This window comes from Lissotriton helveticus, chromosome 2_1 (assembly GCF_964261635.1).
Source record: "Lissotriton helveticus chromosome 2_1, aLisHel1.1, whole genome shotgun sequence".
In the NCBI taxonomy this organism is placed as follows: Eukaryota; Metazoa; Chordata; class Amphibia; order Caudata; family Salamandridae; genus Lissotriton; species Lissotriton helveticus.
Genome location: NC_136059.1, coordinates 2028281798 through 2028309468, shown reverse-complemented (window position 1 = coordinate 2028309468; position 27671 = coordinate 2028281798). Strand labels below are relative to the sequence as shown.

The 27671-nt window shown below is 43.6% G+C and overlaps 1 protein-coding gene across 1 annotated transcript in view; it reads right to left on the bottom strand.

Moving 5' to 3' along the window:
* Positions 1–27671, bottom strand: part of RXFP1 (relaxin family peptide receptor 1) — a 1193379-nt gene that overhangs the window by 168212 nt on the left and 997496 nt on the right. Inside the window, exons 11-12 of the mRNA XM_078677666.1 lie at positions 11354–11425; positions 7012–7083 (exon numbers count right to left, since the gene is read on the bottom strand). Of these exons, the coding sequence (XP_078533792.1) occupies positions 7012–7083; positions 11354–11425 (144 nt within the window). The remainder of the gene's footprint in view (positions 1–7011; positions 7084–11353; positions 11426–27671) is intronic.

The following is a 27671-nucleotide window of genomic DNA, read 5'->3' as shown; positions in this document are numbered from 1 at the left end:
TGTCCTTGAGCGCACAAGGTTCCACAGGGGACATGGCCCAAACTTTCTGTCCAGGTTGAAGCTCTACCAGAGTGGCATTCCGGTCGTACCACCGCTTCATCTCTTCCTGGCTGGCCTCCAGATTTGCCTGAGCAAGATCTCTGAAGCGCCTGGTCTGGTTCCTAAAGGCCAGCATGTAACTGTATACATCCTGGGAGCTTTCCTGGGAGATTGCTCCCAGCCTTCTTTGACCAGACTTAAAGGTCCTATTACCGGGTGTCCATACAAAAGTTCAAAGGGGCTGAACCCTAGAGACTTCTGTGGCACCTCACGGTAAGCAAACAACAGGCATGGCAAGAGGACGTCCCATTTACGCCTCATTGGTTCTTCAAGACCCATAATCATGCCTTTAAGGGTACGGTTGAATCTCTCAACCAACCCGTTACCTTGAGGGTGGTAAGGAGTGGTGAACTTGTAGGTTACCCCACACTCCTTCCACAGAGACTTCATATAGTTGGAAATGAAGTTGGTGCCCCGGTCTGACACCACCTCTCTGGGCAACCCCATTCGGGAAAAAACACCCATCAGTGCCCGTCCCACCACGGGGGCCGTCACTGTTCTGAGAGGGATGGCTTCCGGGTACCGTATGGCATGGTCCACCAAGACCAGGATGAACCTGTTGCCCAGGGCTGTCTTGGGGTCCAGGGGCCCAACAATGTCAATCCCCACCCGGTCAAAGGGGGTACTGACCACGGGAAAAGGTTGGAGGGGAGCCTTCTGCTTCCGCCCGCTTTTCCCACTTGCCTGGCAAGTTTGACAGGTCTTGCAATGGATATCTGTATCCCTTCTCATCTGAGGCCAATAAAAATGGGTGACAAGCCTGTCATAGGTCTTGTCCTGCCCCAGATGTCCAGCTAACGGAACGTCATGAGCCAACCCCAGTAGGAAGGCTCTGAAGCGCTGGGGTACCACCAGCACACGGGCTGACCCAGGCTCAGCAGCCTTAGGCTCGCTATACAGGAGATCGTTCTCCCAGTAGACCAAATGTGACCCTGACTGATCACCTGTTGTTTGGGCTGAGGCCTGCTGCCTCATACCCACAAGAGAAGGGCACACTTTTTGTTCTGCACAAAATTCTTCCCTGGAGGGACCACCATCCTGCTGCCAGTGGGTCAGCTAGGGCAGGTCTCCCAGTTCAGCAACTTGTTCACCTGTGGGTTCCAGGGCATACCCCTCAAGGTCTGCCTCCTCCTGGACCACGGGAACTACGGGGGACGGTTTCCCGCGCCCCCTGCCTCTTCTCTTCACAGCTGGGTCCTGGGCCATACTTTCAGGCTCCAGAACCCCATCAACACCCTTACTTGCTGTCATCGATCGAGTGGTTGCACGCACCCACTCTGGCACACCCAACATTTTCAAATGTGTCTCCCTCTCCACCTTAGCCCAAGGGGAGTCTTCCAAATCATTGCCCAGGAGACAATCAACAGGCATGGCGGGCCTTGCAGCAACGAAGAGTACCTGAAACTCCCCCCCATTCAAAGGGAACCTGAGCTACCTTACACTCTCTCTGGGAGTTGTCAGCAGCTATCACAGGGTAGAATGCGTGGGGAACAACCTGCTCTCTGGACACCAAGTGACACTTGACAGCTGTCACACTCGCTCCGGTGTCTCTGAGAGCTTCCACTCTATGGCCATTAATGGTCACCCACTGCCTATATTTCTTAGTGTTACTAGGCAGAGGGGGTGGAGGGACCATTTCCATGTCTCCTAAAGAGACCAGGGACATCTCTGCGGGGCCCTCCCCACCATGGGCAACCATCTCCTCCCCTCCCAGGGCTACACTTGCCAACTGACGGGGTGGTGCACTGGGTGGTGCACTAGAGTTCTTCAAGGGACACTGAGGATCATAAAAACGGTGTCCCACCTGCTTACAAGTGAAGCAGGTCATTGGGCCCCTATGACCAGGTTTACCTGGCGGGGCCTCTGATTTCTTCACAGGGGGCGGCTGGGAACCCTTCCCTTGGTTCCCTTGGGGATTACTTTGGGGCCCTTTCTGGAACTCCCTCTGTTTACCCTTGTCCCTCCCACTCTTCTGCTGGGGACCCTGCCCACCTTTGGCTGAGTCTCCCACTGGACCCTTGTGGACCCTGGTACTGACCCAGCGGTCCGCCTCCTCAGCAAGTTTTCTAGGGTTAGATATCTTGCTATCAATAAGGTGCTGGCGCAGCTCTGGAAAACAGTTATTAGAAAAGTGCTCCCAAGCAAACAAATCATAAAGAGCATCATAACTTTCCACATGGCTGCCCTTTACCCAACCATCCATGGCTCTGCAAAAATATGACACATATTCCACCCACGTAGTACCAGGCAACTTCTTACATTCTCTAAAGGCCTGTCTGTACTTTTCTGGGGTTAGGCCATACCTTAACATTAAAGCATCTTTCATATGAGTATAAGACATCCTATCCTCAACAGGCATGTCTAACAGGGTATCTCTTCCCTCATTCACAAAGCGACCCCACAACCCCGCTCCCCAATCCTTCTCAGGGACCCGGTGGGCCAACAATGCTAACTCATATGCTTTAAACCATTGACCAATATCCTCATTCTTCTGAAAATCTTTGATCACATCTTTGGGAAAATAAAACCTACTTTCTGCAGGCACAGATGGGATGCTGCCACCAGAGGGATTCAATTCTAACTCTTTAGCTTTGAGCTCCAACTCCCTCAACCTGGTATCACGCTCCAAAGCTAACTTCTCTCTTTCAAACTCCAACCTTTTGATCTCCAGATCAGCTTCTCTCTTGCCTCTTGCATTCTCTATCTCCAACTGCCCATTTATCTTAAGTTTTGCCATTTCCATGTTGTATGCTCGCTCCTTCGCCCTTTCTTCTCTTTCTTCAGGAGAAAGACCTTTGGAGGAAACACTGCTGCCAGGAGGGGATGTGGGCCCATTCACTGGCACCTCCTCCTCCCCTTCCCCTGTCGGTACCACCACCGGATCAGAGGGATCTCTGGCCTCTAACCAGGCCTGCAATGCTTTGAGATAATCTCCTCTCCTTGTGATGCCTGGGGTAGGAACTTTCAACTGCTTGCAAAAGGATTTCAGCTTCCTTACTGGATAGTCGTTTATCTTACTCCTATCAAAGTCCTCCTCAACAACAGGTGTAGTGCCTCCAGCATTACTCATGGTCAAAACTGGCAGTTTAAAAAATCAAGCTCCAGGAAAGCGGAGAACAAAAATAGGATATCCAACCAAAACAGATTGTGGCTGCGCTATGGTCTGCTTTCACTATGTAGCGCACACTAATCACTGCACATGGGTCATAAATGCAAAGTTCAAATCCTCACCGCTGACCCACCAATGTTAGAAGCGGCTGTCTCTAGTTGGCAGAGGTATACACTTCTGACAAATAGGGACACACCTTTTCTAGTCAGGGCAAGGGGATCACACACTTAGATAACCCCTGCTCACCCCCTTGGTAGCTTGGCAAAGCAGACAGGCTTATCTCAGAGGCAGTGCGTTAAGCATTTATGACCACATACAGTAATAAAGTGAATACTCTACAAATGGACACGACACAGTAGTATTATAAAAATAAGAATGTTTATATAAGGCTTAGCACAAGACCAAATAACGACAAAAATATACCACAATCTTAATAAATACTCTTGGAAGGAAAAATAATAGTTCAAGTACGGTTTCTTCTTAGCACAAAGTCTTTAGTAACAAAAGCAACTCTTCTTCTTTAAAAACACAGTTCTTGGCAACAATGTAACCCACACGGGAGTCACACGACGTCGAGGCAAAGTTAATCCAAAGGTTCGGCGTCGACCGCGAGGAGCGCTACGTCGAGCCCGGAGTCGCACAGACCCCAACAACACAGTACCTTGGAAAAGTGAAGCACTCGATGATCAGCGGCGTCGAGATGTCCGGCGTCGCGTCTTCGGCGTCGATCGGGCCTCGGAGTCGGGGCGATCTGCAGCGGCGTCGACCGAAGTCAGGCGGGAGCAGCGCTCACGGGATGAAGCAGGATACGGCGTCGTCGATGTCGATGTTGCAAGAGTGAGCAGCGCTCACGGCGTCGATAGGGCTCGAAGTCGATGCGATCAGCGGCGGCGTCGACACATGGTCACTTGGAGCTGGAGCCGAACTCGCTACTCACTGGCGTCGCTACTGGCGTCGATCGGGCCCGGCGGCCGGCGTCGAAGGTGCGGGACACTGGAGCCGTTACTCACGATGTCGAGCTGGATTCGGCGACGTCCGTCGGCGTCGAGATTGCTGGATTCTTCAGAGGTGCTGGATTTCAGGTTCCAGCAACAAGCACTTTTAGCAAATAAATGAAGTCCTTTGACCCTCTGACTTCAACAGGAGGCTGGCACTTCTTCCAGCCCTTGGAGATTTTCTTAGCAAGTTTGAGAGTACACACTCAGTTCCTCTCTCCTGGTTCCTTGGCAAAAATAAAGAAGCAACTGCAGGATTCCCCCAACAAACAGCACTCTGGCAGAAGGGGTAGACAGTCCTTGGATCAGCAGGCTTCTTGTCCTTGGTTCAGGTTTCCTTGTCAGAAGTGATCTAAATTCTTGGTTCAGGGGTCCTTCTCTTATACCCCTTTTTGGCTTTGATCCCTTTGTCCATGCAGGGGAATTTCCCCCCATCCTGGGTTTGTTGTGGGTGTTGCCAGGCCTAGGCACCTGGCCTATTCACTGTGCAGGGCAGAGTCTTCAGCCGCCCAGCAGGAGCGGAGCCAGCATTGTCACTGGCAGGGGCAGGGCCATCAGTTGCCCGGCAGGAGGTGGGGCCAGGAAAGTCCCTGGCAGGTTCAGAGTCATCAGTCGCCTGGCAGGGGGGCGGAGCCAGCATTGTATCAGGCAGGGCAGGCTATCAGGAGCTACTCTTCCCCTACTCTCAATGCAAATGCACCACTCACCCCACACTGATTCATTCAGACCTCTGGAGCCACCCAGCTCCTGTCACACGCACACCAGAACCAGCAGAGACCGGTAGACAGTTAGACAAGAAAATAGCTACTTTCTAAAAGTGCTATTTTTAAACACAGAGTCCAAAAACCATCCACACAAACGGATGCGTTATTAAACCCTGAGTTCAGGGATACCAAACTCGACATTGCACCATGCTCCCCGAGCCTGCTAGGATTATAGCATTAATAATCCTGGCAGCCCATTCTAACTGATGGAGAGCAGGTTACCTTACAATAGTGAAAAACGAATATGGCTGTAATTCACTATCAGGACATGCCAACCTTGTCAGGCTTGTCCTACCTTATGCTTACAATGCACCCTGCCTTGGGCCTACCATAGGGGTGACTAACATGAAGTTAAGGGAAGGTTTAGGGACTGGCAAGTAGGTGTACTTGCGCAGTCCTTGTGACAGTCAGACTGCACGTGGTCTAGCAATGGTAGACCTTCAGACATACTTTTACTAGGCCGCTCTTGTGGGTGGCACAACACGTGCTGCAAGCCCACTAGCAGCATTTGTATTTACAAGCCCTGGCACTCCTGGTGCACTCTACTAGGGACTGACAGTAAACCAAATAAGCCAAACATGGAAGTCAATCAATACAGCAATTTCACATAGGGAGCACTTGCACTGTGGCACTGATCAGCAGTGGCACAGTGCCCAAAGCAATATACCAGCAAAAACATCGTAAACAGAGGAGGCAAACAGAAAAAATGGAGGAGAGACTCATGCCAATGATGTCAGGTCTAACAGCATCTAAAGATGGTCTCCAAGAATGCATGAACATCCGCCACCATAGCAGTAATTGCCTGGGCAAACTCTGAAGCTAGGGCAATTTTTACACAGTTCCTGTGTCCATTCTACCATCTATTAAAGGGTGTAGCTGACCCCACACGTGATTCGCACAAGTAGATATGATTATTTAGAGCTTAGCCACAGCCAATAATTTGACCAATAATTACAGACAGAAACTGACTTGATGAAGGTCGCGGGGTATGAGAGTATTATCTGTCTTACATCAAGGAAAGCTCTGTGAAAATATGACCCAAGCTATCAAAATATGTTTGTTACAGAAGAAACAAAGAAACACCTGACTAATACAGAGCTACTGTGTTCATTTGAGGCCTAATAGTTTTTCAAAGAAAATTTGCATTTTTAAACATGATTCATAACATTATTACATTTTCTTGAATGACAGAGTGAAATGAGTTTGTGATGATCAACCCTTTTCATAGAGTACTGAAGGCCAGATCTATCAACATTAGATATTGTGATTTCCAATTTCCAATTCATACCGCATCACAATGTGGAAATCACAATTCCTCATGTATGGAAGTTTTATTTTTAAAAACAGATTCCTAGTGGGCTGCAAATTGACCTACTCGTGAATATTAATGAGGTAGGCTGCCGTTTGTGACCCAGTAGGAATCTCAGCCATCACAGGGACGGTGGTCTGCTGGGGTGAGCAGACAACCATGACTGTGATTGCTTTTTAATAAAGTAATCTTTTTTTACAGCCTGTTTTCCTTAAAGGAAAATGGGATACGTTTAAATAAAGAAAATTAAATGTTTTAGTTTAATTTTTTAAGAGTAGGTAGTGGTGAGTTGGACCACCACCCATTCTTAAAAAATATTTTGTTTAGCATTCTCAAAGGGGAAGGGGTCATTTTCGAATGGGTTACCATTACTTTTGAATTGGTTGTAAATTATTACTATTTTGCGACTGGAATTAAGTGGTAAAAATGAATACATATCACTTCGATTTAGTATTTAGAAGGGATGCCCTAAAGATGCCCCTCGCAAATACCAAATCAGTATTAGGTCGCAAATGCAAACTGTAATTCAGTAACAAGTTACCGAATCACAATTTGCCTTTTGTAAATTAAAAAAGCTTCACTTTAGCAGCCATGGTTGGCAAGCTGCAAAGGCTTGCATTAAACAAAGGGCCTGCAGGGAACAACAATTTTTTTCTGCTGTGTGTCTAATCCAGTCCTTTAACAATTACTACAAGTGCAATAAAATTAAATGTAAAATATAATACTAAACCTTACAATTGAGAGAGGTCCTTCAAATCTTTCAGTAAGGATGGTGAAAATATTTCTATGCTGTTATCAGCCAAATCTCTGTGAAAAAAAGGACCAAAAAAGTCATGATCGCAAAATTATACAAGTAATATCAATTGGTAAACATTTGTGATTTCTACTGGGAGACTGTGCCGTTGTAGATGTGTAGCATGAGCATAATTGGCAAATCAATGGAAGTGTTCAACATACCTCAACTAAAATAGAGGTGAACAAAGCACCGAAAAGCTACATATACACGTTATTCATGCTCAGTGCGACAAGCTGTGTTTTCGCTTTGGACTTAAAGAGCTGCTTGATTATGGTAAAAGATGTGGGATGCCACATGAGAATGACAAGCGGAAATCATGAGAATCTTTTCTAGTAAAAATGGTAGAAACAGTTGTATACAAGCAAATCACAACATACAGATGTGTAAATAGTGTGTAAATGACAAAAGAAAAGTGATATACATTTCACATGTGTATGCTATGTGTGCAAAATATGTGCCACATGTGTGCTTTATGCACATGTCAGTTGTGCATGTGTTGAAAATAGTGGGTATATCCAGTGCAGTGTCAGAGAAGTGGCCAAAGGCATGCAATGTAAATTTGCTTTACACCGACAAAGCAAACCAACACAAGGAATTGACAAACCGTCAGGAATGCAGGTGCTACACTCAACCTAACACTTAGGACTTCCTTATGATGTCTGTCGGATCACAACCGACAGGCTGTCGGTTGCGGTCCGACCGACATCTCGTGCTGCAGTCCGTCTGCCGCATTATGATGCGTTACAAAAGGGGGTGGTGATGAACGGAGCATCTGAACCAATCAAACACTCACACCCAGTCAACAGATCTGGGTTTAATCCCTCACCGTTCTTTAGGCCACTCTGCTACCCCAGTTCAGACATGGCCCTATGCAAATCAGTCTGACCCTGTGCCTCATGGGAACAGTCCAGCCCGAACTGCAAAGTGAGCAAGGGAGTCACGTCTGAGCATACCCTGCCAAGATCTTTTGACTGGGTGTGAGTGTTTGATTGGTTCAGATGCTCCGTCCATCACCACCCCCTTTTGTACCGCTTTGTTCGCCATAAGTTGGCAGGGTATGCTCAGACGTGAGTCCCTTGCTCACTTTGTCACTGGATTCAAGCAAGCCTGGCTGAAGGTGGCTGAAATGCCAGAAACCGGTCCTAGGAAGCTTGTTTCTGGTTCAGGGAAAGCATGGCTTGGCAGTTCGGGCGGGACTGTTCCCATGAGGCACAGGGTCTGACTGATTTGCATATGGCCATGTCTGAACTGCGGTGGCAGAGTGGGCTAGAGAATGGTGATGGATTAAACCCAGATCTTTTGACTGGGTGTGAGTGTTTGATTGGTTCAGATGCTCCGTCCATCACCACCCCCTTTTGTACAGCATTATGATGCGTGGCGATTGAAGTCAGCGGGCGGACGGACCGACAACACTTCCAACGGGCTCACGGAGCCCGTCCAACCATTGGTCGGAATGTAATAGCCTACATTAGGGTGGTTTCTGTTCAGGCACTGCTAAAGATATAATGATGTCCCTTTTCAGACAGCCTTTCAATGGCTGTCAAAAACGGACTCTGGGGGGCCCTAGTTTCAAAACATAAATTTTTCCAGTTAGGCTTGTGCTACGGCCCTTTTCCGACAATGGAAAAATGGGAATTTGCAACCAAATTTGTCAGATGGAGCCGCCAACTACTAGTCGGTCGGTTTCCATTCTGAAAAGATATGTGTTGGACGTGCGTCCGACCGGCATCGTAATAAGGCCCTCTGTATAAATGTTTATGGACTTGAGTGAGTTGTGTAGAGAGCTGGATGAACTGTATCAATCAGTTCAGTATTTAAAAATGTGCCTATGAATTGGTGGCATGCATGAAAAAAATACTGTGATGGAAAAAAATAACTTCGAAAGGTGCGAAAATAGCATACGTTTCCTTTACCTTGGCATTCCATGCATTGTGAATTTTTTGGTAAAATAGATGTAATCATCCATTCTACATCAATGCAATACATCTATGTGCACACCTTATGCAACTCTTACATACCTGTTCTCTAGTCCACTAACGTATCTGTGCGAATCCCACCTATTCAGTCCTTCAATCATCAAGGTGCTGGTATTCTATTCAAGTGTATTCATCTCCCACTCTAAACTCTTTTATCTACTCTCTTTTCTCTTGTACCTATCCACAATGCATAAAATCTACAGTTATCATATTGGTGGTCAGGAAATCGACGCCTGATCTCTCTTTCTCACCTAGGTATCGCTCAACCTCCCAACTCTTCTTCATTCTTATATGCTTGAGTGTCTGTTGTTCAAGACATCCTCAACACTTTACAATTGGGTTAGCTTTTCGTCGCCTGCATGCCACAGAGGCTACCCTTATATATGTGTTCAGCTTTCTTATTTCCTTCCTCTCCGTGCCAGCTCAGTATCATTCAGCTTCGGTGACTACCCGTACCGGTTACCTCCTCTTGCCCCTCTAGGTATCTCAAGCACAGTGCTGGACTGCTTATTCCCTAATGTTAGAGCTGCTCCTCTGATGTCTTATGGTGCTCCTCACATTCCCAGGCAGTGGGCGCACACCCAGGCCTGATCTTAGGACCATTCCTTTTCTTGCTATGCTTTGTGGACAACATCTCCTCCTTCTGCTTGTCCAGTGACCTCCATACTGATGGCAGCCTGACAGTGGTACTGGAACAATGTTTAGATTGGGGTGCTGAACCGTAACCTCACCCTACAACAGGTATAGAGGACATGCGACCTTTTGTATTTGAAAACAAAAAAATAATAGTGGCAACAAAAAACCAAAAACTTGAAGGGCCCGTCATTTGTCATTCTCCATCTGAACTATCTCAAATTTAATGGGGGGTTTGCAGCACATGCAGCAACTCTCATTCCAGCACCATGCAGCTTGGTGTTCTCCTTCCTATGCCTCAACGTTTTCATTCAAACTAAAGTTTTTTACAGTATTATATGTATGAGGTATAGGATGACCCACCGTGCCCTATTGCTAAGCTGAAATCATATGCTTCCCTGCATCCTCAGCCAGGGCCATTATGCAAACAAGGAAACGTGGACTGCAGGTGGCCCCTCATATCACCGGGCCCTGGTGAGATTCCGCCTAATGCATTAATGATACCTATGCCTCCGCCTTCTGTCTCTTAGCCAATCACAAGACACTTCTGAAAAGCACCACCATGATCTTCAAAACTTACCCAGCCAAGACCTCCCCTAGAACCTCTCTTTACACCTTCTTTCCTCAACACTGCATTCATTTAAGCTCAATCACATGTTTGTTCCTAAAGGACCCTTCTCCCCATTCAGGTTCTAGTTCTATGAACTACAAGTACACTTCCAGAAATTCCTGGGAAAAGTTCTCCCTTCCTGTCAGCAAGTCTACCCACAGTGCCTGTTTCCCTAGCCTTCAGATCTTCCTCTGCTGACCGCTCAAGGGATGGTTGACATCTCCCTGACTGCCGCCCCTGGTGCAGGATCTCTGTATTCCCCTGCCAATGTTTCCCTGTTTCTTGCAAATTATCTGCAAAACTATTGTATGCTTCCACTCGAATGCTGATGCCATTATGCACTGCCTTAGTGTCAAGGCCACTGCAGCCTGCCCCACCCTTTGCCCCTCCAGTGCTGCCAATTACAGTACCATCACAACTACTTAGCATCACACTCCTGCAAGTGTGACAATTCAGGCTATTCCAGGCCACCCAAAGCTATAATAATGGCACGAGCGGCAGGTATTATTAATTGTTAATGTATTTTGACTTAATGAACACGATTGTTGTGCACATCTCAAAATTAGACAGAAAACACCACCATATGGTAGACCGTCATTAGAGTCGGTGCTGACAATCAAGTGCCGGTGCCCAGCACCAGGAACCACTGACTCAAATTAAGCATTGTGGTTATACCTATTACAGCATTCCTGTCCCAGCAGCATTGTTTCAAATAAAATCACATCAAAGCCTGAGTTTCATGAAAATGTATGTTCAAACCCAAAATGTGTATGCAAAGCCTACGTCTATGCAATGTTAGCTATGTGTTACTTACATCAAACATATGCTAATCACTTCCTAGATGCTCATCTGATGAATGAGAATAATTTTTCATCTTTGCACAGGAGTTACAGAAATGCAATTACAATTTGACTTGTTTTCTGCTTCTGTACATATACAAGCTACACATACATTGGTGATTTCCTTTTTCTCAGGATTATTCAATGACTGCCTGTTCTGTTGCAATTTCATTTTCATACAGAAGAAAAAGTATTTTGCATTTGTTATTTTTCTGAAACTTACAGTTCATCTAGGTTCCGGAGGGGCGAAAAGCAATGTGAACTTAGAGTTCTGATTTCGTTTTTTCTCAAAACCCTGTGATAGCAGAAAAAGAAAACTAAAATTATTGCTTGCATAAAAACGTTAGAGTTCAACCCAACTACTACTTTGCCAAAGATGAATCTAGCTCCGTGGCTTCTGTTAAGTCTTTTGTTAAATGTTACCTGGTGCTACGCCGTGAAAGATTCACAGGATAAGAGGTCGAGAGTAAAGCGTCAGGTACTCAAATACAATCTAAAACTATACAATATTTCTAAACATGTTCTATACACTCTTGCCTTGCAAACATTTTTGAAACATTGGAAAAATCTTTATAGACAAAATATGGCAGAATTGAGTGAACCTCAATCCCAAACTCAACCCCTAAAACATAACCATTTAGAGGTCTGCTTCTTCATTTAAGTGAAGGCAGCGGGAGCGGTATCACGTGACACAGAGTTCCACCACTTCTGCCAGCTGCTACTGTCAAGTACTAAGCTCATGAATTCAGTCCATACTTTTTTGCCACACCCACTTGCATGTTCGGGTTCTGGGTGCATACAGCTGCAGCCCTCACTCATAGACATGCAAGTAGTGGACAAGGGGCAGCAGATTCCCCTATCGTCAGAGTGCTGGTTACAGTTATCCTCGTTAGTGGGAAACCCTTCACGAAGCCTCTGCATCCTTCTCTTACAGTGTGAAAACAAGCCTTCTACCAGGCCTGGGTAATGGTGATGCACATGGCCCTGGGTCATGGAGCGGAAGAGTGGCATTATATAGTTCTCATCCTCCAGTTTCCTGGAAAGCTGTGCTGAGTCACGTGGCCAATGCAAAAACAACAGTTGATGGACAGAATGCAGAACAATGTCATACATTCACCCCAGTACAGAGATCTGGGCCTAAATCCATCGTTTATTTGCTCACCACACCACCCCAGTTCAGAAATGGATATGTGCAAATCAGCCTTGACCCTGTGCCTCATGGGAACAGTCCAGCCCGAACTGCCAAGCCATGTCTTCCCTGGACCGGAATCAAGCATCCTAGGACCGGTTTCTGGCTATCAACCGTCTTCACGTGGCCAGGCACTCCTCAAGTGGGTGCCTGCGAGGAGGGACAAAGTGATGTACTGGGGCGTTACTGTGTTTGTGTATATGTGTCACCTGTGCGGACGCCTGTGTATATGAATTTCTCTAAATGTGTGTGTGTGTGCATGGAATTTGGGAGGGTTGCCTTTTTGTATAGTGTCATTGTCTAGCAATGTATATGTGGGAGTGCGACGACTTCAAAGGAAATGAATGGCAATCATTATGGAAAAACGAGGGCACACTGACATGAATGTGAGATTACATTTTACACTGCATGGTGTTAACTGCCATAACAAGGATAGTTGAACCACATCATGACATTGACGGCCTGGAGCAATGAAACATAAACACACTGAAGTTCAAATCCTGAAACGTGAAGTAAAGAAAGCCATCAGGAAAATAAAAACAAGGGATCCTGTATAAACAGCATTGTAAACCTCACATTGGTTGAGGAAAAAATACAAAAATAAGTTATGGGAAGATAATAGAAATGGAAACAAAAGAGTCTGTTCAAAATTACTGTCTAGTGCTAGGAAAACTAACTCTAGCACCTTTTGGGAATTAATAAATAACCTTAATTGTCCAGTGAATGCTTTAACCTCAAATTTTCAAGAACACGATTGGGCCAATTTTCTAACAAGAAGATTTATGGAGATCACAACTCCCGAACAACTGTCTCTGAAGTACCGGGATGGTTCCTATCAACAAGATCTAGCGACGTCAACAGGAAAAGCAGAAAACACCAGCTATGGAAAAGATGGTATCTGCAGTCTAAAGGAAAAATAGATTTGTCATTTTATTCAGCAGTTGAAATAATCAACCCAATACGGAAAGGCAGAGGAGACAGAGCACTAGGGCCCAATGGCATTCCTCAAGCAATTTTTAAATACGATCCAACTTGGTGGTGCAAAAATCTAGCCACACTATTTAAAGAAGTTGAGCTACCAAATCAAATTCTAACTAGATGGCAAGGCCCAATCATCACATCGATCTACAAAGGTGGAGATAAAACAAGCCTGTCAAATTATAGGTTAATTACCCTATTAGCTGTAGAAGCAAAGTACTCCGCCTCTCTGATCTTGGCAGACGTGATCGACTGGTCAGACAAGTTCAACTTGATTCTGATTAACCAGACAGGCTTTAGAAAAGGGATCGGAACGATCACAAATTTTCTAACGCTCTCACTAATAGCAGACAAATGCATGCGGAAGAAACAACAACTGCACCTTTGCTTTATAGCTCTAAAGGCAGCATTTGACAGTGTGAATCGTCACCACTTGTGGAAAAAACTCAGAGCTTGGAACATACCTGATAGAATACTTAGCGGTATACTGTTATTCTACTCGCAAGCATGGATACGAATAAAGTTGGGCGGTGGTCACAGATTACCAAGAAAGCTGAATACAACAAAGGCTTACAACAAGGATGCGTGTTGGCGCAGCACCTTTTTAATTTATTTATATCTGACCTCACATAATGGTTTGATATGATCAATTCTCATCCACCGCAGTTGGGGAAGTTATCATTATTGCATCTTTCATATGCAGACGATGTGATGCTAATGAGCCTAATTTAGGGGCCCATTATGATCGCGGACGGACTTGAGTCCGTCCGCGACCACAGAGGAGGAGGGAACCTCCGCATGGCCTGCAGAGTTCCCTCCTGTCCAATTAGGATGTGACCGCCACCCTGGCGGTCACTTCCTCTATTTTTACCATTGCGACGGGTGCGGCTTCAAGCTGCACCCGCCGCAATGGTAAAAATGCATACTTTGCATTTGTATGCAGAAAGCGGCAGGCACCGTGTGGTGCCTGCCGATTTCTGCATACAAATGCAGGGGGGTACCATAGGTACCCCCCCATGTGCCCACCCCCCATTCACCCAGGGGGCCCGCAACGGGCCCCCGCAGTGAAGTTCCACATGCTTTTCCACGGCGGAAAACCCGCCGCGGAAAAGCATGTTTTAAAGCCCATCCTAATATGGTTGGCGGTGTCTGAGAGACACCGCCACCATATTAGAGCTTTTCCGCCGCGGAAAAGCTGCGTACGGAAACCAGGACCCACCAGCCATCCTAATGTGGTGGTGGGTCTTTTGTGGGTCCGCTGCGGTTTTTCCGCATCCTCCGGGCCGGCGGTGGCTTCTGCGGGCCCGGAGGATGCGGAAGAACCGCAATCGTAATAGGCCCCTAAGGTTGGTCTCCGAAGGTCACTAACAGAATTGATGGAATATATAACAACTAACAAACTAGAAATTAACCCATTAAAAAGTAAAACAATGCTCATCAGCAATCGTCCAAGCACCAAGCAAAACATCTGGCTTGACAGTAAACCATTAGAAGAAGTAGCCAGTTATAAATACTTAGGGTTTTACATGGATAATAGATTAAACCATCAAGAGCAGAAAAATGATTTCAGCAGAGTATTAGTTAATTAGCTTTTGGCTTTAGGATCCTGGCAAAAAAATGGAAGCCGCCATCCTACAAACCATTGCTTGCCGTGATAGAGGCAAAAATACTGCCAGCAATAACGTACGCCAGCATTGCTTTACATGGTAAAGATTCTGTACTTCTGAATGAATTGTTAGCTACAACCGATAGAAAAGTCTTCGAGATCCACCAGTCAGCATCACCAGCCCAGGTGCGACTTGAATTTGGGTTTATAAATGAAACATTAGGGAGAATGTATACACAATAAGTTCTGGTATTGACTGAAACAGAATACAGCGCATTCCCTACTCAATAAGGCCCTATGGAGAGAACTCGTAAACAATAAAAAATCTGCATATAATCAATATCTCCAAAAAGCATTAACAACTACCTGCATGGCCGAGCTATGGGTGTGTAATCTCCCTTTTTTAACTTTTAAACAAGTCATAAACAAAACTGCAAATTTTCATTCCTTGGTACTCGACAAAAACACCGTCAGCCTTAGATCCCATGCCTGGATGGTGATTACAAATGATAATATCCTTGCACCAGCACCGTACTTAATTATTACATTTTCAGCACATCTAAAAAGACAGCTGATGGCCCTGCGCTTTGGAAAATTACTGTCGATTGCGACCAGCCAAGCTGGGTACATACAGGGTCTACAATATGCTGGCTTTGCGGCAGGCAAAAAGAGGACCTTTGTCATTTAATCTGCATATTCCATGAACTTTATACAGAACAAGTCACTGTAAACAAGGACATGCAGAGCTACTATAATGCAAGGAATAGATCCGTCATATCCTCAAATGAACTGCAAGCTGATAACATGTCTCACCCTTCACGACCAGGCTTTAAAAGCCAAAATTCAATAGGAGCATTGACCATATCCTTTTAAAGTGAAGTGACAGCATCTTATGGTTTTAATGCTTGAAAAAACATTGAATCAATATGTAATTAAATACTGTATTGAATTATGTTAGCCAGAGGTCTTCTGTTTTACAGTGGAACAAATTATCATTTAATTCATCCAAACACTATAATATCCTATTTTACCATGAACTGTTTATAAAGTAAAAGGTATGTTGTTGAATTCGGAAACTAAATTAATTGTGGATCAAGTTTTTTAGATTATCATGAACCATGACTGAAGTTTCATTTGACCTCTGTTTAAGAAGATATTGGATTTTATTACCTATGATAAGGAACATTACTGGATACACAGGAAGACTATCTATCATGAGGATCAAAGGTGTATACTGTAGAATGGGTGCATTGTATGAATTATTAAGAAATGTTATTGTACATGTTAGGAACTGTATTGAATGTACACAAATACTATTGATCGTAACTACCGAAGTTATATAGCCTAAAATGTGAAATCTTGTTTTAAAAGCACAAAGATATTTTATTGCACTTTTTAAAATCTATGCGAACAATAAACATTCATTAATAATTTTCCGTGTCATCCCCAGCAACCCAAGGCAACTACCTGCAACCTTCTGTGCTTGCTCCCTAAAATCCAGGTTACGATCCAGCCAAACTCCCAAACTCTTGATCTGTTCTTTGGGGGAAGGGGGAGAGCCAAAGCAACTAGGCCACGGTAGACTTACATTAGGTGAGGGAGGTTTACCTAAAAACATCAGCTCCGTTTTGGACCCATTAAGTTTCAGAAATGAATCCTCCATCCATGCTGAAACCTTTTCAAGGCACCTGGCCAGATCAGGGCCAGTGTTGTTGAGCTGGTTGAAAGAAACAACCAATTGAGTGTCATCGGCATATGTGACAATCTGAATGCTGAACGGTTCCACAACACCTGCCAAGGGGCACATATAAACATTAAAAAGAGCGGGGCTCATTGACTATCCCTGAGGGACCCCACATCTGAGTGGCAAAGGATCAGAGGTACATTCTTCTTGGAACACCTGAAATGACCCGTCCTCCAAGAAGGAGTGAAGCCACTTAAGGGCTTTATCAGTCACTCCTACCTCTCTAAGGCTCTTAATAAGCAACTGATGGTTGACCATATCGAAGGCTGCACTAAGATCAAAAAGCACAATGGCGGCACAGCCTCTGTTCTCTAGAATTTTCCTATTTAATGAGACTGAAACTGTATCTTTTAAGAATGTGTCTACAGCCTTTAGATTCAGCTGCCCTTCAGATTCTGTGCAGATTCCCTTCAGACTCTCTCTCATAATAGAGATTCAGAAGCCTTTTCACTTGTACTTATGCCTGCCTTTAGATGCAAATTTTTCCCTCACTTAGAGCAGATGTTTGCTATAGCCTTTCAGCGTCTTTCTGGCAGAATTCCACTATGTTGATTTTTTTTCAGATTTTCTGATGTTCCCCTAGCTTAGCAATGTCGGAAGTTCCTCTTTATGGGAGAATGGATATGCTTCATTCTATGTGAGAAACCGTTATAATAGTTTGACATTGTTTTTATGATTTTGAATTGCTTTTAATATATTGACTAATGCCATCCTGCATTGGCTATTGAATTACATTTAATCCAGTTGATTAGAGTTGTAATTTGGCAAATCTTTTAATCACTTTTATGGTTTTGAACTTCAACTTTTTGGGCCTGATTCACAAAAATAAACTTACATTTTGGTGTAAGTTTACTCTTTTTCAGTATTCACCAAAAACAATTTAATAGTAACTTTACCAATAGTCGGAGTGGAGAGCTCCGCACATAAAAAAGATAGGCCTGCCCTGCCTTTTTATGTGCGGAGTTCTCCACCCTAACTGCGAAGTCACAGCAGTCGTGAAGTTCCTATTTAGTTGTTTGTTTGTAAATAAAAATAAAGTTACACAAAACTGTAAGTTTATCTTCATGAGTCTGGCTCTGTTTGTCTTCCTTGTGGAGCTAAATGTGCTTGATGTTATTGAACTGTATTGAGTGTGATGTCAGCCTCAGTCAGAACTGCAGATTCATCAGAGGGCACTTATTGAACTAGAATTTACACCACAATTTGCATGGAGCAAAGTGCTCTAACACTCGCCTATAGCTTCTGTTGCTCATATCCCTTTTTTGGTTTCATGTATGAACTTGGTAAACTGTCAGTCAAAGCACAGAGAGCACTGGAGACTGTATTTTGGCACACCGCAAAAATTGACCTGTAGACAAAATCATATTTGAAGAAATATAGCACCCCTAAGTATACTGTAGAAGTTTCTTTGGAGTGGTAGGCAATGGAACAAAGCCACTCCTAAGTACATCAGAACTTTGTTGCAAGGTTTAAGAGATTGCGTTACTGTTCGAAGAGAGTGAAACCCTAGTCAAGTAGCAACCACGTTCCTTGTCAAGGTGAAGTCACAAGCAAACCCCAAATTAATCTGTGCTCAACCCTCTGGTACATTGGCACAGAGAAGTCAGACTTAACTTAGAGGCAATCTGTAAAATATTTTTACAGCACTTCAAACAGAAGCAAAGTGAAAACACAACACAAGAAAAACCCCATACAAATGTAGAAAAATTGAGTAAATATTAATAAACAAATCAAGACCAATTCGCTAAAAATCCAATCAGTAGAACCGGAGATATACAGTTTTAAAAATGTCAGTGAATATAGTGCCAAGAAACACAAAGCGCCAACTGCAGTTATCTGGTCGCCCGGGCCGGGACAACTCACAGGTTCAGGCCAACCTCAGTGGAGCACAGGCCAGTTACAGGGACCCAGTTAGGCCTGCAGAGCAAGAGTAACTTAAAGCCTGGTTGGGGAGCGGTGCGGGGTCCCCATCCAGGAAGTGTCACACAGCCGAGGAGATGCGAGGATCGGGTCGGAGATACACTGTGCAGTGTTGGTTCCGAGGAGCTGTGAGGCTGCAATACGAGGTCCTGCATCATTGTTGAGGAGGTCATTGGTGGGGGGATTGTTTGCGATGCAAAGTCCTGCATTGAGGGTGCCTCACGCTCTGGCTGGTTTTGAAGAAGCTTTGAGGCTTGCGAAATGAAGTCCTGCATCGTTGTCGAGGATGCTGTCAATGAGGGATTTGGGATGTGAGAGCCTGCATCGTCGATGCGACACTCAGCAGTGGTTCCAATGTGGCTGCTTGGCTGATGCAAAGTCCTTGCGGTGGGAGAGTCCTAATGGCAGAGGCAATGTATCGGTTCTGCTTGGGGTTGCACCATGCAGCATAGGAGATGCGTTAATTCTATTGGATCCACAGATGCGCGGGCAGAGCACCTTCAAACCCTCTTCCAATGGTCCAGGACTGGGAAGACACCACTTGGCAGGATAGGACTCACAGTTGCAGAGTCCAGGTGCTGGTTACAAGAGACTAGCCTTTGAAGTCACTCTGGTGGTCCTGGGTACAGGTTGCAGGTCCAGTTCTTCTCACCCGGGTAAGATGACAGCCGGTCAGTACAGCAGTCCTTCAAGGCAGCAGTCCAGCAGAGTGGCAGTCCTTTTAGCAGTGCAGCAGTCCTTCTTCCTCACAGAGTCTTCCACAGGTCCCGAATTGTACTGAAGAGTTGGTGTCTGAGGTCTAATATTTATACCTGGTGCTTTGTTTGAAGTGAACAAAACTTTTAGAGGATTTCCTTTCAAGTGCTCAGGTGTCCTGTCTTCCATGCCCTGGCCACAGACTAACTATAGGGGGTATGTAATCCTTTGTGTGCTTCCCTCTCTATCAGCCCAGGAAGACTATCATTATGCAGATGCCTCTCCTGTCACACTCAGCCCTTCCTGCGTGGTGATTGTCTGGAAAGCATGTACACAGTGTAGGTGTCAACCAGGCCCAGATCTGGATTGAAGTCAGCTGCAAAGCACAGAGAAATGACAACTTTCTAAAAAGTGTATCTCTAAAATAGTAATAAAAGGTCCAATTGCACCTGTAAGCAGGATGTCTCACTACCACATACCAAACATGGTCATGGTACCCCTTTCAGATCAGAAATTACCACTTAAACATATATAAGGGAATTCCCAAAGCTAGCATATGAGAGGAGGATGCCTTACAGTAGTGAGAGAAAAAATAGGGTGCCTGCCACTACCAAGACAGGCCAAACAATAAAGGCACATGTTATACCTTTTAACTGCACAGCACCCTGCCAATAGGGCTACTTAGGGCCTACTATAGGGGTGATCTATATGTAGTAAAAAGGAGAGTTTAAAGTTTGGCAAATGGTTTTAAATGGCACTTCAAAGTGGCAGTAAACTGCACATGCAGGCCCTGCAGTGGTAGGCCTGAGGCAGGTTTGAAAGGCTACTTCTGTGGGTGGCGCAATCAGCACTGCAGGCTCACTAGCATCATTTAATTTACAGGCCCCCTGATTATATGGTATAACACTCTAAATATGCCAAACAGGTGTAAACCAGTCATACTATGTTTAAAGGGGAGAGCTCATGCACTTTAGCCCTGGTCAGCAGCAGTAAAGTGCCCAGAGTCCTAAAGCCAATAAAAAGATGGTCAGAAAAATTAGAAGAAGGAGGCAAGACATTTGTGGATAACCCTGCAGAAAGGGCCAGGTCCAACAGTGGCTGTCTGGGAGGAATACACAAAGACCAACCGCCAACTATAGCTAGTCATGTGCCCCAGAGACAGGCTGCAGGCACTAAATGGCTAATGCAGGAAAATGCCAACTTTCTAATAGTGGCACTTTCAAAATTGTACTTCAAAATTCGACTTTACTATCAAAGAGGACGTTTAATTATAATTCCAAAGAAACCAAACAGGAACTGTTCACCTGTTCCCATTTGGAAGTTATCCTTATTAAATATAATAGGGTAATCTTAATGTTATCCTAAGGGAGAAGAAGGACTTGGACTAGTGGAAAACAAAATTAGGAGTTTTTCACTATCAGGACATGCACAACTTAAAGGTCCATGATCTCTGTGCTGTTTAGGGACTACCCGAGGGGTGACTTATGTGGATTAAAAATGAAGGCTTGGCAAAGGTTGGATTTTCCAGGTCAAAACGGCAGTGTAACACTGCACAAACAGTCTGCAATGCCAGTCCTGAGACAAGTTTGCAAGTTGCTGGAGTGGGAATCAGTTTAAATAAGTTTGGCTTACTATCTCACACCATTTTGAGTCCCGAGGTAATCTCTAGAGATTGCCAACCTTCAGCAGAATTGTGTGACTCACTGGAATTGTTTTTTAAAGATACAATTTCCACTATCCAGGCAAATCTACTCATGGATGTGCAATCTGCAGGAATGTATCCTGAAACAGTAAAGGTCTCCACACCACTCAAGGGGAGGTCAACTCTTGCTAATTTCAATCTTAGTTCTTTAGAGGATTCCCTGACTGCGATCAAGAGTTTGAAGCCGGGATGCCCTTCCAAACCGTGCCCTCTCTCAATATTGGCCAAAGTAGCCCAGGTCATTAATCCGATTGTAAATAGAGTGCTGAACAATCTGGCAAGATTCCTACACACTGGAAAAGTGCAAAAATCCTACCATTACCTAAAAAAAATACAGCGGATCTCAAAATTCTAGCTAATTATAGACCAATCTCCCTACTGCCTGCTGTCTTAAAAATCTAGGGGAAAAAATTAAACTCACAACTTTTTCAATTGTTGGAGCAGAACAATCTCGCACACCCAAGCCAGTCAGGCTTTAGACCCCACTTCGGTACTGAAACTGCTTTGCTGGAAGTTGTGGAATATATAAGAACACCCTGGACAAAAGAGGCAAGGCCTTCTTGATCATGTTGGACTTGTCGGCAGCCTTTGATACTGTCCCCCATCAAAGACTCCTCAATCGCCTCAGGCAATCGAGATTAAGGATATAGCTCTGAACTGGCTAACCTCCTTTGATGAAAGAAGCCAAGAGGTTTGGATGCCTCCTTTTTCTTCAATTCCTTAGATAGGGTGGAACCGCACTCCTGTACTCAATAATATAAGTAGGTTATGTGGATGCTAATAGTTTTCGCGTGCTTACTAGTGTGAGGGTTGTGTGCCAAACTCCCTCCTGAGTAACAGTTATGTAAATATGAGCCCTGGGTAACCCGGGGCTGCTAGTCGCACAGCAAATGGGCAAAACGCCTTTGTAATTTCAATGGAGTTTTAACACATGTATTCAAATGTTCAAGTTAACATTTATTTTTCAAAGAATAGTATAGTATTTTTACTACTGAACAGTATACATCAAAAGTATTTATATGCGTTCTTGATCATCAAGCTTTTCATAGTCAAAACATGTGGCATTTGAAAATATTATCACAACATATTTTCAATACAAATAATATAGTAGTAACGGTTCATCAATTATTGAAATTCAAAAAAACAAAAACCCAATGCATTTCGGGTACATAGAGCACCCTTCTTCAGGGGATTAAACGTGTACAAACAGAATTCAAAATTCGAAATTCAAAGGTCCATGAGTGCTTTGGTTCTTTCCAATTGCTGATTCAACAGGATCTAAAAGACAACAACATGCCAAACTCTAATGAGTATTTACATATGTACAAGGTATCATCTCGCAAAAAACGTGCTGAAGTGAACACTGAGGGGAGGCAACCAAAAGTACACGCCACCACAATACACCCGTGTTTTGTGAAACAATCAAAAAAGTGAGATGTGAGTCAAAACTGGCCCTTAATGAAAGAGAAATTAAGAGAAAGGGTATTTACATTCTCTAGGTTAAAAAGCAAGCTCCTAGCTGTGCCATTTTGAAAAAACGTACTAGTGTCAGTCTCACCTTATTAATTACTGTGCTCAGCTGTTGACCCTTAATCCAAAAAATTACTAACAAGTAAAAAATACGTACGGTCCTATGAACAACTTCTTTTACTTTTGTTGCGAATCCAACGGAAGTCTCCCTCTTTATACCAACACCTGAACGGTAAACAAGTACCAATCTATTACCACTACCTTACGATATGCTATAAACCACAGCTTCATTCTTACTACGTAACAGGTCTTACCACCACTTGTAAATGCGGGTCCACTCGGTGTTCAAAGAAAGTCGCCCTGCAGCATTCTATTTAAAGAAAAACTCGTGGTGAGTAGTATGTAACGCGGCAACCTTGCCTAAAATCTATGTAATTTCTCCATTCACGCTCTAACCTGGCGCCTCCAACGTCGGCGTCCTGAATGGTTTCCCGGTGCGAGTCCGCCCTGCCTGTCACATGGTGCGGAACTCGCCCGGTGTTTGCTGCCTCATCAAACACAAAGAAGGGACTACCTCCACTCAACTGGGATTCTCCTCATTTCTTATGGCAGTCTTTTGGCTTACTGCCTTCTACATGCTAAAGACTGTTACTACGTTTATCAAGATAGTCTTTCAACAATCCTATCTACAGTGTTAAACAGTAATTCTTGTTGTTAAATTTTCGCCTCGTTCTTAAGTCAAAGAAACAGTTCCAAATCTGGCCTCGTGTGTTATATTATACTAAAGTATATGAACTCTAACCTAATATCGAAAATTCCCACTGTGCACATATACTAAATATGAAAGAATCTAAAGTGACAAAATGAGTGTGCAAGAGTTATTGAGTGTGGAAAGGAATAATAGGCATGGAGAAGATGCATATGAACAAAAAATTAAAAGGTTAGAAACACCTAACTGTTACAGACTCATCCATTGAGCTTTTAACTTAATCATGTGCAAACAGAAATGAAAATTAGAAGAAGATAGGAAAAGTAAAAGAGGGGAGCATAAATAAATTTCAAGACTCAGTGTTCCTCCTTACAATCTGACATACGTTCTGATGTGATTTAAAGAAAACACACAAGTTCATAATGGTCATTTAAACCATTCGGATGAATTGTTCCTAAGAATTTTATCCAGTGTGTTTCCCTTCTGGCTAGAAGTGTGTGCAAATCCAATCCTGGGGAGCGCTCTATACATTCTAGAACTGTGTACCTTAGTTGAGGAATTGTATGATTAGCTTCTACCCAGTGTCTGGCCAATGGGGAAGTTGTGGTGCGATTCCTAATTCTGCTTTTATGCTCTACTATACGAGTCTTTATTTTACGACTCGTGCGTCCTACGTAAACTAGTCCGCAGGGACACTTGATCGCATATACAACTCCTTCTGTGTTGCAGTCTGCATTATGTCTTAATTTGATGCCCACCCCTGTTTGCGGGTGGGGAAATTGATCACCTGTGATGACGTTACCACATTGTCCGCAGTTATAACATTTCATCATACCCCTCTCTCTTTGTCGGGTGGTTCTTTTCTGAGGTTTCAAGAATTCCCTTAAATTCTTGGTTCTAGTATGTGCAAAAAGGGGGCTGCCATGAAAAACTGTTTTAAAATCAGGTTCATTTTCAATAAGTTCCCAACGATTCCTAATTGCTGTTTTGATTTGTGTTGCTTGCGTGGAATTCTTGAGAACAAATACCTCACGTTGCATGGGGATTTTTTCTTTAGGCGTTAAAAGTTCATCCCGTGTTTTTGTTGATGTGACCTGTGCAGCTTCACTAAGTATTTTCTCCGGGTAACCTCGCTCTTTGTATTGTTGTATCTGTCTTGTAATCTCTTCCTTACTCCGTGAATCATCTGATGTTATTCTCTTGATTCGCATCATCTGTGAAATCGGAAGATGTTTTTTCAGACTATATGGGTGAGCACTCGAGAAGAGCAGTGCATTATTCACATCGGTTGGCTTCCTGTATACGGACGTCGATAAGCCTGTAGGTGTTTTGCTCAATTCAATGTCCAAAAAATGAATCTTCTGTTTTTCAATATTGTGTGTAAATTGAATACGAGGGTTCCGTTCATTCAGTTTGCAAATACTCTCTTCCAATTCGTCTCTGGTACCTGTCCAGATGACTAAAATGTCATCTATGTACCTTAAGAGATGTGGAAACAACATTCAGCAGTTTTCTTAAGGTACATAGATGACATTTTAGTCATCTGGACAGGTACCAGAGACGAATTGGAAGAGAGTATTTGCAAACTGAATGAACGGAACCCTCGTATTCAATTTACACACAATATTGAAAAACAGAAGATTCATTTTTTGGACATTGAATTGAGCAAAACACCTACAGGCTTATCGACGTCCGTATACAGGAAGCCAACCGATGTGAATAATGCACTGCTCTTCTCGAGTGCTCACCCATATAGTCTGAAAAAACATCTTCCGATTTCACAGATGATGCGAATCAAGAGAATAACATCAGATGATTCACGGAGTAAGGAAGAGATTACAAGACAGATACAACAATACAAAGAGCGAGGTTACCCGGAGAAAATACTTAGTGAAGCTGCACAGGTCACATCAACAAAAACACGGGATGAACTTTTAACGCCTAAAGAAAAAATCCCCATGCAACGTGAGGTATTTGTTCTCAAGAATTCCACGCAAGCAACACAAATCAAAACAGCAATTAGGAATCGTTGGGAACTTATTGAAAATGAACCTGATTTTAAAACAGTTTTTCATGGCAGCCCCCTTTTTGCACATACTAGAACCAAGAATTTAAGGGAATTCTTGAAACCTCAGAAAAGAACCACCCGACAAAGAGAGAGGGGTATGATGAAATGTTATAACTGCGGACAATGTGGTAACGTCATCACAGGTGATCAATTTCCCCACCCGCAAACAGGGGTGGGCATCAAATTAAGACATAATGCAGACTGCAACACAGAAGGAGTTGTATATGCGATCAAGTGTCCCTGCGGACTAGTTTACGTAGGACGCACGAGTCGTAAAATAAAGACTCGTATAGTAGAGCATAAAAGCAGAATTAGGAATCGCACCACAACTTCCCCATTGGCCAGACACTGGGTAGAAGCTAATCATACAATTCCTCAACTAAGGTACACAGTTCTAGAATGTATAGAGCGCTCCCCAGGATTGGATTTGCACACACTTCTAGCCAGAAGGGAAACACACTGGATAAAATTCTTAGGAACAATTCATCCGAATGGTTTAAATGACCATTATGAACTTGTGTGTTTTCTTTAAATCACATCAGAACGTATGTCAGATTGTAAGGAGGAACACTGAGTCTTGAAATTTATTTATGCTCCCCTCTTTTACTTTTCCTATCTTCTTCTAATTTTCATTTCTGTTTGCACATGATTAAGTTAAAAGCTCAATGGATGAGTCTGTAACAGTTAGGTGTTTCTAACCTTTTAATTTTTTGTTCATATGCATCTTCTCCATGCCTATTATTCCTTTCCACACTCAATAACTCTTGCACACTCATTTTGTCACTTTAGATTCTTTCATATTTAGTATATGTGCACAGTGGGAATTTTCGATATTAGGTTAGAGTTCATATACTTTAGTATAATATAACACACGAGGCCAGATTTGGAACTGTTTCTTTGACTTAAGAACGAGGCGAAAATTTAACAACAAGAATTACTGTTTAACACTGTAGATAGGATTGTTGAAAGACTATCTTGATAAACGTAGTAACAGTCTTTAGCATGTAGAAGGCAGTAAGCCAAAAGACTGCCATAAGAAATGAGGAGAATCCCAGTTGAGTGGAGGTAGTCCCTTCTTTGTGTTTGATGAGGCAGCAAACACCGGGCGAGTTCCGCACCATGTGACAGGCAGGGCGGACTCGCACCGGGAAACCATTCAGGACGCCGACGTTGGAGGCGCCAGGTTAGAGCGTGAATGGAGAAATTACATAGATTTTAGGCAAGGTTGCCGCGTTACATACTACTCACCACGAGTTTTTCTTTAAATAGAATGCTGCAGGGCGACTTACTTTGAACACCGAGTGGACCCGCATTTACAAGTGGCGGTAAGACCTGTTACGTAGTAAGAATGAAGCTGTGGTTTATAGCATATCGTAAGGTAGTGGTAATAGATTGGTACTTGTTTACCGTTCAGGTGTTGGTATAAAGAGGGAGACTTCCGTTGGATTCGCAACAAAAGTAAAAGAAGTTGTTCATAGGACCGTACGTATTTTTTACTTGTTAGTAATTTTTTGGATTAAGGGTCAACAGCTGAGCACAGTAATTAATAAGGTGAGACTGACACTAGTACGTTTTTTCAAGATGGCACAGCTAGGAGCTTGCTTTTTAACCTAGAGAATGTAAATACCCTTTCTCTTAATTTCTCTTTCATTAAGGGCCAGTTTTGACTCACATCTCACTTTTTTGATTGTTTCACAAAACACGGGTGTATTGTGGTGGCGTGTACTTTTGGTTGCCTCCCCTCAGTGTTCACTTCAGCACGTTTTTTGCGAGATGATACCTTGTACATATGTAAATACTCATTAGAGTTTGGCATGTTGTTGTCTTTTAGATCCTGTTGAATCAGCAATTGGAAAGAACCAAAGCACTCATGGACCTTTGAATTTCGAATTTTGAATTCTGTTTGTACACGTTTAATCCCCTGAAGAAGGGTGCTCTATGTACCCGAAATGCATTGGGTTTTTGTTTTTTTGAATTTCAATAATTGATGAACCGTTACTACTATATTATTTGTATTGAAAATATGTTGTGATAATATTTTCAAATGCCACATGTTTTGACTATGAAAAGCTTGATGATCAAGAACGCATATAAATACTTTTGATGTATACTGTTCAGTAGTAAAAATACTATACTATTCTTTGAAAAATAAATGTTAACTTGAACATTTGAATACATGTGTTAAAACTCCATTGAAATTACAAAGGCGTTTTGTCCTTTTTCTTCAAAGCATAAGAACTGACAGTTAGGGTACCTCAGGACTCTACTCTGAGCCCTACCTTGTTCAACGTTTACCTCACACCATTAGCAGTATTAGCGGAGTACCTATGAACTAAAGTAATCTCCTATGCAGATGACATCCAGCTTCTCTTCTCCTGTGGGAAGGGAGAAGAGTTTATTGGGGAGGCTATCAAAACCTGCTCTCTAAGGTGTTTCAGTGTCGGGCCATTAATCAGCTA